Source organism: Megachile rotundata, chromosome 2 (assembly GCF_050947335.1).
Source record: "Megachile rotundata isolate GNS110a chromosome 2, iyMegRotu1, whole genome shotgun sequence".
In the NCBI taxonomy this organism is placed as follows: Eukaryota; Metazoa; Arthropoda; class Insecta; order Hymenoptera; family Megachilidae; genus Megachile; species Megachile rotundata.
This window is the reverse complement of record NC_134984.1, coordinates 22012625-22024737: the sequence shown is the minus strand read 5'-3', so window position 1 is coordinate 22024737 and position 12113 is coordinate 22012625. Positions and strand designations below refer to the sequence as shown.

The window sequence follows — 12113 nt, the reverse complement described above, 5'->3', positions numbered from 1 at the left end:
CCGAATTCCCACGCCACCGAGTCCCTACGTCCCCAAATTCCAAGGTCCCCGAATCTCCACGTCCCCAAATTCCAAGGTTCCCGAATCCCCACATCCCCGAATCCCTACGTCCCCGAGTCCCTACGTCCCCAAATTCCAAGGTCCCCGAATCTCCACGTCCCCAAATTCCAAGGTTCCCGAATCCCCACATCCCCGAATCCCCACGTCCCCGAATCTCCACGTCCCCGAATCCCCACGTCCCCGAATCCCTAGATCCCCAAATTCCCACGTCCCCGAATCCCCATGTCCCCAAATTCCAAGGTCTCCGAATCCCCACGTCCCCGAATCCCCACGTCCCCGAATCCCCACGTCCCCGAATCCCCACGTCCCCGAATCCCCACGTCCCCGAATCCCTAGATCCCCAAATTCCCACGTCCCCAAATTCCAAGGTCCCCGAATCCCCACGTCCCCGAATCCCCACGTCCCCGAATCCCCACGTCCCCGAATCCCCACGTCCCCGAATCCCCACGTCCCCGAATCCCCACGTCCCCGAATCCCCACGTCCCCGAATCCCTAGATCCCCAAATTCCCACGTCCCCGAATCCCCACGTCCCCAAATTCCAAGGTCTCCGAATCCCCACGTCCCCGAATCCCCACGTCCCCGAATCCCTAGATCCCCAAATTCCCACGTCCCCAAATTCCAAGGTCCCCGAATCCCCACGTCCCCGAATCCCTAGATCCCCAAATTCCCACGTCCCTAAATTCCTCCGAATGTTCCTATAAGCCCTATAATATCCCCAGAAATGAACGAGCACTCTTCCCCTCCGATGAATGAATATTTTTCACGAGAAGTCACATTCTCCGTCAACAATCGCGCTTTCACGGTACGAGAATGCGTCAAAATGAACATTACATTCATTCGTCACGTAGCCGATTATAAACAAAAGCCGTGGTACCACGTCACGGAAATCCTTTTTTCCGCGCATGGCGTCGCGTGTAACGCAACATCCTGTCGAATTGTCGTTCGTTACGTAAAAACACGCTTGTGACATCGGGGAAAGAGAAAATGCAACGCGCGTTCTCGAGTGCATTGTATTAGATGTAATAAAAGTTGCACATTTACCGTCCACGGTCTTACACGATCATTTTCGACTCGAATAAATTCCATTAACGCTCAACGGACGGGCCGCATAATTTACGTTTTTTCCATTGTGACTAACGCGACCAACGGTGATTTACCGTTTTGAATTTTTATTAAGCCGCGTTAGTTTCTCATTTTTATGCACGCTGGCTTCCTTTCTTCTTACCATTAGTTGTAGCCTGTCTCTTCAATCTGCTGCGCAGTTTTGCTCTTTCAGTTTTGTTCTTTTTCTTTTAGTCTAGCAACCGTGAAAGAGTTTATGTCTTGTTACTTCGCGAGGGAGGATGTTTTACAAAATGTTACGCTTCTAAGAAATATTAGACGTGTACATGAATTACTTGTATGCAACATGTGTACAGTGTTGACTTCAGAAGGCTGCAACACTTTGGAGCTACGCTTACATTTAACTCTTTAAAATCACCTCGTGAGATGTCTCGCATTGTATAGCCACGCGTTACATAACTTCGCGTTATATAGCCGCGCGTTACATTGCCTCGAGTTACATAGCCAGGTGTTACATAACCTCGCGTTATATAGCCACTGGTTACATTGCCTCGCATTATATGTATAGGCATGTGTTTTACATAACCTCGCGTTTTATAACCACGCAGTATATCACCACACGTTATATAGCGAAGTTCAAACGTTAATAATTATTTCTTGTATCGTTCCAGCTTCTATCCGAGCCAGTCGATATCGATTAACCGTAGTCGTTAGCCGAGAAAGAATAGCTTCGATGATGAATTATACGAGCGCATCATTTCTTAAATGGTAATCTTTTCTGATAGCCAATTCCGAGATACGAGAACCCACTTTTCTCGAATAAAAACACCGTTAGCTCACCTGTTACCGTAATACAACCTGTACCGTTTTACGATTCCAGGTTAATCCCGTGTTCTTTCTCCGAGAGTATTTCATTTTAGCCGCAATAAAACCTGGAAACTCGCTTCCGAAGTTGCTACCGTTATTCTCTCAATTAGCTAACGATCACCTAGGTGATCAATGATCCATAGATCGTAATCATAGGTCGCGAAATAATAACAGTTTTAAGATCATTTGACAGGAAATCCTTCCAATCTTATCAGAATTTTATTGTAATAGATTATTTTTTATCCACTTCGGCAATTCGTGTTTTTTTTTCACTGTGGCTACGATCGAAAAAAAGTGTTCAAAATTCAGTAAAAACTAGTCGATAAATATTCGCCAGCGAGACAAATTTCGAGTGTTTCGTAACTCTTGGGAATATATGATACAAATTATGCTACGATCATAAATATGTCAAGACAGCATCTTCGAGGCAATAAAAAATAACGAAGACTCGCAAATCATCGGACGTCCTGTATATTTTAATTCCAATTTCGTGAAGAGGATATTCAGGTCGTAATTCGTTCAATTACGCCCCCTCTATATATAAAACGACAAAGAGAAGGAAGAGGAAGACGAAAAAAAGGCACGAAAAGGGACGGGATCATTATTCATTTCCAGCTGGGCAATAGTCTAGTTTCTTTCCTTAACAACGATGCAGACCAGCTATTACGCGTTATAAGAGGTCAGAATGAAAGTAGGAGGTGTAATTGCAGTCGATGAGTTCATTTCGAGAGCAATTGACCAAGGGATAAGCTGTTTGTGCAGAGGAAAAAGAAGAGAAGAGGAAGATAAATATTAGGGATATGCAAAAGTGTTGCTCTTCTCTACAAACTCTTCTTATATTACAATGCCCATTATGATATCACTGGACATATAAAAGACTTGTTATACAGGAGTTTAAACAATATTTTAGTTATATGCTCGTCAAGACATTTTATAATTTCACAGAAACTTTCAAGGAACTTTCTGTTTGATTTTAATTATTTTTAACATTGGTTGTTTTCTCCGTAGTGGCTATATAATGCAAGGCAATGTGTGGCTGTATAACGCGAAGAGTTATGTAACACCTGGCTATGTAACTTGAGGCAATGTAACGAGTGGTTATATAAAGCGAGACTATGAACACGTGTTTGCATAACGCGAGGCAATGTAACGAGTGGCTATATAACGCGAGACTATGAACACGTGTCTGTATAACGCGAAGTTATGTAACACCTGGCGATGTAACTCGAGGCAATGTAACGAGTGGTTATATAAAGCGAGACTGTGAACGCGTGTCTGCATAACGCGAGGCAATGTAACGAGTGGCTATATAAAGCGAGACTATGAGAACATGTGTCTGCATAACGCGGGGCAATGTAACGAGTGGTTATATAAAGCGAGACTATGAACGCGTGTCTGCATAACGCGAGGCAATGTAACGAGTGGCTATATAAAGCGAGGTTATGTGACACATGGCTATATAACTCGTGATAACGGTAAATTAAAAGGGAATGATGCCACATCTTTATTCGATAGTAGACTAATCAAACATACACAAAATAAGAGCTATCAACGTTTAACAAGTGACGCGCGGCTATATAACGGTGAGTTATTTAACGGTTGGCGATGCACGGCAGTACCGAATTAAAAAAGAAAAGTCCTTCATCTTTATTCGATAGTAGAATATTCAAGCCACATACAATATGAATATCAATTGAATAGAAAATGAGTTACTTTAACGGAGGAAGAATAAAGGAAAGAGAAACTCGGATACAATAGTCTCGAAAGGAACAAGAGAAATTTGCGCAAACAAAGCATTTTTGCAGCTACATGGTTCACAGCTGGTTTGTATCTCTCGCAATGGATAGAATGGTGGTTCCTTCGAGAAACGAAGCGTGCACTTAACAAAGGACTATTTTTACGTTGCACGCATCTCTCTTCTCGCCTCTCTCGTCGTTCGTGCCTGTACATTCACACGAATCGTTATAAATATTTATATCTTTGCAGTCGTTCTAAAAATTGATCGCACCATATTCTTTTATTCTCTTTCCTCTCTTTTCACTGCGAGAGTCTTCGATATTTGCACGTCGAAATGGCAAAACGGGAAGCGATTTGAATCCCGGGCTATTTTATCTTCTCGATACAACCAGATATTCCGACGTCGCAACTTTCGCGAACGAATATTGTTTACTAATTAACGAAATAATAAATTTCAACCGTGCAATGATAAATGTATAAATAAATCTGGTTTTTAACGCGTTGAATACCAAGGAGGTCATCGATGACCGCCGGTAGACTCGTTAACGTCACCTCGTCGTCCACTAAATAACTTAAATTAATCATTATGTTTGCGATATTTATAGGATTTGCGACTTTATAGAATACTGGTCGACCGGGTAAACATTTTAAATGTCAACGAGCAAAACGGGTGGAACAATTACTTCTTCGCAGACGCAAGCAGTGTTCAAACAATACTAAAAAGCTGTAATAACAAAACGGACATGAATCCTTTATGCGTTCCATTATCGAGTTACTATCGCGACTTCGACGAGTTGAAACAACATTTTCACTGCAGCTGCGTTGTAACATAACAAAAATCTACCGAAATTGCGTCGCTTTCCCTCAGTTATCCCTCGTCGACATAATTAATAAACTACGTTAAGTTGTTACACATAACACCTTGTTGGATATCGCTTTAGGTTAATATTTTTATTTCTTTAGATTAGTCAGTATCTTTATCACTCTAGAATATTCTCATGTTCCAAACGTCATCTTTCCGTACACAATTAGTCACACGACCCTTTGCCCCCGAGAGCTGACTCTCAGTCACCATTTTATTTAATACAATAATTTGAAACAAGCACTTTTTAACTGGTTCTTTAATATGACACGTGTGATGTATAAACATAGTGAAACAAAGAATAATGGAAACTATTAGTAGACAAATAATAACCTCAACAAAATGCATTTAACTTTTTAAATGAAATAAATGATACTTTTTAAATGATAAATTTTAAAGTTGCTGTTTGTAAACAGTCAAATTACCTTCGAGTGCAAAGGGTTAAACCCTTACTCACTGACTCTGAATAATACGCCTGACTCCTCGATATCCGACAATCCCTATTGGTTCTTTTCGTCATTCCTACTCCAAGATCGAATCCCAAATCCTTAACTCATGACTGTCTCAGCGAGTGCGTCAGACAGGGCGACTTAATTATTGTTGTAACATTAAGACAGCCAGCGAATGTTCGAATGTTAGGGACAGTTTCTATATGGCGATCATTGCTCGAGGGATAGGAATTGAAATTAAACGCGAAATTGAATCGATGTGAAAATATGAGCCAGATTCGTTGCATTTCAAGAATTACGTGCGTCACGTAAAGGGTTGAAAGAACCTCCGAAGCTCTCCAGAATGTCTTTTAACATAATCGATACACTCGAGTTTAGACAGAAGTTGAATCGCAGCGTGATTCCGGATCCTGAGTGCTTATTATAATTGTTAGAGAAAACGGGGAGGAAAAGAAAATAAAAACCAAGGAAGTAAGGAAACTGAAGATTGTAGCGTACATATATTGAAATAAAGAAAATTAAAGAAGATCTGTCGCTTTCGTCGCTCTCTATTAACGGTCTGATTCGGTCTGAATCTCCTAACTTCCTACCAATTCGCACCTTTGTTTCTCTCTCTCACTCTCTCTCACTCTTTCCCTCGTACTTATCGTTCATTCGTCAGCCCATTCGCGCGCTTTTACAAAACCTATAACATAATTTAATTAATAAATCGGAATCTAACAACCTTAAGTTGTTATAACGTAGATTGTAGTTACGAAAAATCTCGAGAATAAAAATACCCTTAATCGATGACGCACCTTACAGCGACAAATAAAGTATTTTCGGTACAGAAAGTGACGAAAAAATGTGATCGTGCAAGAGCGAAATTGCTCGAAAACGAGAGGTATAATTACAGCGTTTCGAGAAGGAACGCCATCGGTTTCGCGTTCTCCGAACCGGCTATACCCATAAAATTTCGACACGATGGCGACGCTTCAAGGCTAACCGTAACTGTTACATGTATGATCAAACTGGTCACCGCTTTTGGATCGACTCGCTCGTTTCTTTCGAGAAGACTGGACTCGCCAGAAGTAACTAACTATGTGCGATACACAACCAGCATCTCGTGCAAAGGGAGAAAATGGACGAAATAAAAAATCTCGCTTGCCTACGTGACTGTTCAGGCGTAGAAACAATCAAGGTCGACAGAAACGATCGGACATGCCATTTATATCGGTGTCTCTCGGTTCCTGCACTCACTTTTCCCCTCTCGCGGTGTATTACGTTGGTTCCATTCGCTACTGACAAACACGTGCACTTTAATAATACCGTTTCTAAGCATCCGGCACATTTACCGTTCAGTTACGTGTTCTTCGGAATATGGAACGAAATTTAATTACGTCTAAACGTATAATTAGGTTAGAGAAGCGAGAACTGGTTTGATGACTCAAACTCGTACGGCTGATTATTTAGATTAAAGCTGCGATTACTTGTTCTGGTTACTTTGAGACTTCGGAGACACGGGAGGAGCTCCAGATGTTTGGAGATATTTTATTTTTTAGTTTGCTTAGGGGTCTTCAGAATCGGCATCTTGTTAGGGGATGAACTTCGAGCTACTTATCGAAGTTGTACAAACTTGTAATTGAAAGGACATGTGGATCTACGTACAAGTAGATCCATCGATACTTCAGTTTAAAAGTGTCTCAATTTACTAAAATCGAATCGTCGTTCTTTCTAAGTTTATCATAAGATCAATACGTTTAATTATATGCATATAAGTTCATCATAAGTTAAATAAGTTTCATCATATGCATATGAGTTCATCATAAGTTAAATAAGTTTGATCATATGCATATGAGTTCATCATAAATTAAATAAGTTTAATCATATGCATATAACTTCATCATAAGTTACATAAGTTTAATCATATGCATATGAGTTCATCATAAGTTAAATAAGTTTAATCATACACATGTAAAAACTGTCTATCATAATCCTATACGTGTCACAAGCTTCCTCCACTCTAAAATTTCGGAATAGTATAGTGATCGATAGCTATATCGGTAGTAGTGAAAGGGTTGGAATGCATTTCGTTGGTTAGGGTCTCACACGCGAAATTCTACGAGTAACCGGTGCAGCGAACCGAAAGGCTTGCGCAATATTTGAAAATCGAGACCGTTCCACGCAACTGCCGTTTTCCAAATGCAATATTGCAACAATAGATTCTAACGTTTCCTCAGCTAGTTTTGGTGGCGTAATTAATAATAAAGGAATGCAGATTACACGCTAGCGTTTTGAAAGTGAACCACGGAATTTTGACTAATTGTACGCCTTCGAAACTCGAGGTTCAACGTCGTTAAACACAGCTTTTCACCGGGTTAAACAGCGTGCTGTCACCGTCGATCTATTATCGTTTCACGAATGTAATTATCGTGTGTTAAGAACTTTGTTACACCTCCGATGAGTGCTGTCTATGCGGTTGCTTGCACTCTGTCCCTCTGGCCTTTCACTGAACGGTGCATACGTTCTACATATATAAGGTGACCTTATATTAATTTCTCATAGCCTGCTTTTTCGCTGTTAAAATACGGACTGAAATTTTACAAAAATAAAAGGACAAAATTGTACAAAAATAAAAGGACAAAATTGTACAAAAATAAAAGGACAAAATTATACAAAAATAAAAGAACAATATTATACAAAAATGAATGAACAAAATTATACAAAAAATGAACGAATAAAATTATGCAAAAAATGATCGAATACAATTATGCAAAAAAAATGAACAGAATTATATGAAAATAAAGGAACAAAATTATATAAAAATAAAAGGAGAAAATTATACAAAAATGAACGAATAAAATTATACAAAAAATGAACGAATAAAATTATACAAAAAATAAACGAACAAAATTATACAAAAAAATAAAGGAACAAAATTACACGAAAGTAAAGAAACAAAATTATAGAAAAATAAAAGGACAAAATTATACAAAAATGAACGAACAAAATTATACAAAAAATAAATTACCAAAATTATACAAAATAAATTTCCAAAATTTAAACAAAAATAAATTAACAAATTTATACAAAAATAAACAAACAAAATTATACAAAAATAAACGAACAAAATTATACAAAAATAAATTACCAAAATTATACAAAAATAAATTACCAAAATTATACAAAAATAAATTACCAAAATTACACAAAAATAAATTACCAAAATTATACCAAAATAAATTACCAAAATTATGCAAAAATGAATTAACAAAATTATACCAAAATAAATTACCAAAATTACACAAAAATAAATTACCAAAATTATACCAAAATAAATTACCAAAATTATGCAAAAATAAATTACCAAAATTATACAAAAATAAATTACCAAAATTATACAAAAATAAATTTCTAAAATTATACAAAAATAAACGAACAAATTTATACAAAAATAAATTACCAAAATTATACAAAAATATACGAAGCAGTGTCTGAATATTATCTGAACGAATAAAATATAAAGAAGAGTCATTCAGAGTTCCAAGTAGAGAATTTATAGCCATAAGAGCGAATACATAAAACGAGAAGGTAGCTCACCTTGTTAATACGATTTTACTCCCTGTTCCATCTAGGACTTCTAAGATATCGCCTGTAAAGTTTGACCCAGATTGCTCTTTGTGGCAGTCAACCTGTTAACTCTTTGCCAACCAGTCCGGTTGTGCTTGACCGGTCAAGCCTTAACTCGAAATTGCGCAAGTTGTTGAGTACAGATTGGCGATAAGAAAATTCGAGAATGTAAACCAGCCCAACGGGTGATTCTGAGTAGCGATGACAGCATTCCGAAGCGAACATTTCCACGAGGAGAGGAGTTTCTGCTATAAATCGAAAGCCTATTGACAGCCAGACGATGGGTTATGCTCGTTTACCGATTCCGAAAATACGTGTCCTTGTATGGAGCGTAAAATGTCTGCGATTTGAAAATTCGCCCACCACTCAGCTTTCACTTTCGTTTATGTTCTCGAAATTTCTTTATCGGTGACAGAGGAAAATTGTGGACCTGCAAGAAAAAGTAATTTACTTAGAACGATGGTTTTCGAATACTTTCTGTATTGAATATATTGTAACAATCTTGTGATGTATCTTATGCTGTATCTGGTGATGTATCTAGTAATGTATCTTCTGTTTGTGGTTTGTCAATTGAGTCGGCCACAAAGGAAAATTGTGGACCTGCAAGAAAAAGTAGTGTACTTAGAATGATGGTTTTTGGATATTTTTTGTATTGGATATATTGCAACAGTTTTGTGCTGTATCTTATGCTGTATCTTATGCTGTATTTTATGCTGTGTCTTATGCTGCATCTTATGCTGCATCTTGTGATGTATCTGGTGATGTATCTTCTGTTTGTGGTTTATTAATTGAATCAGCAACAGAGGAAAATCGTGGACCTGCAAGAAAAAGTAGTGTACTTAGAATGATGGTTTTTGGATATTTTTTGTATTGGATATATTGCAACAGTTTTGTGCTGTATCTTATGCTGTATCTTATGCTGCATCTTATGCTGTATCTTATGTTGTATCTTATGTTGTATTTTATGCTGTATCTTATGCTGTATCTTATGCTGCATCTTGTGATGTATCTGGTGATGTATCTTCTATTTGTGGTTTATCAATTGAATTGTCAACAGAGGAAAATCATGGACCTACAAGAAATAGTAGTATACTTAGAATGATGGTTGTCGAATATTTTCTGTACTGGATATATTGTAACAATCTTGTGATGTACCTTGTGCTTGTGGTTTATCAATTGAATCGTCAACAGAGGAAAATCGTGGACCTACAAGAAAAAGTAGTATACTCAGAATGATGGTTGTCGAATATTTTCTGTACTGGATATATTGTAACAATCTTGTGATGTATCTTGTGCTTATGGTTTATCAATTGAATCGTCAACAGAGGAAAATCATGGACCTACAAGAAAAAGTAGTATACTTACAATGATGATTTTTGAATATTTTCTGTACTGGATATATTGCAACAATCTTGTGATGTATCTTCTGTTTGTGGTTTATCAGTTGAATCGTCAACAGAGGAAAATCGTGGACCTACAAGAAAAAGCAGTATACTTACAATGATGATTTTTGAATATTTTCTGTACTGGATATATTGTAACAATCTTGTGATGTACCTTGTGCTTGCGGTTTATCAATTGAATCGTCAACAGAGGAAAATCGTGGACCTACAAGAAAAAGTAGTATACTCAGAATGATGGTTGTCGAATATTTTCTGTACTGGATATATTGTAACAATCTTGTGCTGTAGGGTATTAGAATATCTGATAAATAGCAGAGAAAACTGATCGTTTGCAAAAATTAGAACTGGAGGAAGTGTGCCGTGGTCTGTAGCTCCTCTCACGCATGACCTGGAAACCTCGTTGACTGTCGGAGATATCTTGCAGCAGACGAGAGGAAAAAAGTTGAAAGTAGGCTTATTATGTAATGATTTTGAGTAACCTCACGAGGTGAAATAACACGGTAACGTTCTGCCCTACACAGAATCTCTTGCTTCTGTAGTTGCAGCACCCGCGTGCAACGTCTTACGCTGCTCATTTGACAATTTTTAAATCTTCTAATTTTTCAACTTTCAAGCTTCTAAATTTATAAATCCTCAAAATTCTAATTTGTCACAATTCTTCTAATAATAATAAATTCTTTAAATAACCTCAACCAATTCCCAAATCTCAAGGTTCCCAAATTATCAGTCATTCCCTAATATAAAGCTTCTCAACCCCTTAATCCACCCTCAGATTTCCAAATCTCCAAAACTCATAAAATCCCAGAAATCGATCTTTAAAACCGATAGATGCGTTAATAGTCTTTATCAGTATCGATAACGATATCAACCCGATAAAGTTACATGCAACGATGACAAGCAGGTTTCGCAGATAAATTAGTAGCTCGCAAATTGTAACGATTTGCAATTAAGAAGAAATTATAAAGGTCACAAGTTTAACCGTGATTTGTCACAAATAGTGTATGATTTAAAATTGTAATGAGTATAAAATACGAATACAAGAAATGGTAAATAATTAGTCATCGGTCTTTCGTCGCTATTACTAAAATGATTTTCTACTTGTAATTGTTTGCAGAGGTTGAATGCGAGGTGTCGAGCCAGGTCGAGTACTCTCTGCAAGCGATCTGGGGTGTCAGTATAAGAGAGCTTCATCTGGCGCTTTGGAAACCTTGGAGCACCCTCAGAGATGCATCCTTGAATGGCACTCTTCTTCAAGGTCACGCACAATACCTTACGCCACCACAGACGTATCCTTTAACAGTACTAAAATTCCTCTTCGTTTCAGAATTTGACTGCTTAAAGTGTTAGATCACCTTTGAGGCTTAAAAATATTCAAATATTCTTTCTTCATTTTAAACGATTTCTTACAAGGTTACTAAATTTTTATTCACTGTTAAAATGAATATAAACAGTGAAAAATTTATCATATGTACTTTGTGTTATGAATAAAATATCTTCTCTTTAAAGATCGTTTCAAAATCTATAAACATTAAATGGTTCCTGCGCCGCCATTTTGTTTTCAAGTAGTCCAAAGCTCGAAGGTGTTCTGATCCTTTATTATCGTGATTTTCTGTGAAAACAATATCGAGAGGTTGTAGCATTCCTTGACTGAAAAATACAGTAGACAACCTCACGGAGAAGAAACGTTGAGACTGTCTCTCCCAGCTCCGGAATTGGAACTAGGAACTCCACCACGACTTTGTTATCCCCTGGTGATCTTCCTCACACGCAGGGATAACGGAGATCCTCATCCTGACGAAACTGTGGGTACCTCTCAGTATACAGAGAATCATAGAAATTAGATTTACTAAGCTAAATTTTATCGTCCCAATGAAGTCCGACGTCTGAGTTGCATATTTATATCCAAATAACACTCAAAACTTTTTTCAAGGAAAAAACGAGAATGAATAAACCTATAATCATTTTAAGATAAATGACTGCAGAGAACTTGTTTTTCTAGTCTCGCTTATCAGACAGTTAATCGTTTAAATTAGCTTATTGTAATGCAAGTAACGTGTGATCAG

At 37.7% G+C, this 12113-nt stretch overlaps 1 protein-coding gene and 1 long non-coding RNA gene across 3 annotated transcripts in view; one reads left to right on the top strand and one right to left on the bottom strand.

Moving 5' to 3' along the window:
* Positions 1–12113, top strand: part of LOC100874904 (cell growth regulator with RING finger domain protein 1) — a 32976-nt gene that overhangs the window by 18177 nt on the left and 2686 nt on the right. For both annotated transcript variants that reach the window (XM_076529117.1, XM_003706770.3), the window contains exons 3-4: positions 11165–11336; positions 11711–11852. In XM_076529117.1, the coding sequence (XP_076385232.1) occupies positions 11165–11336; positions 11711–11852 (314 nt within the window). The remainder of the gene's footprint in view (positions 1–11164; positions 11337–11710; positions 11853–12113) is intronic.
* Positions 8486–11165, bottom strand: LOC143264008 (uncharacterized). The gene is made up of 3 exons (XR_013037344.1): positions 10205–11165; positions 9803–9853; positions 8486–9719 (listed from the first exon to the last, which is right to left on the bottom strand). It is a non-coding gene; the product is annotated as an uncharacterized LOC143264008 (long non-coding RNA).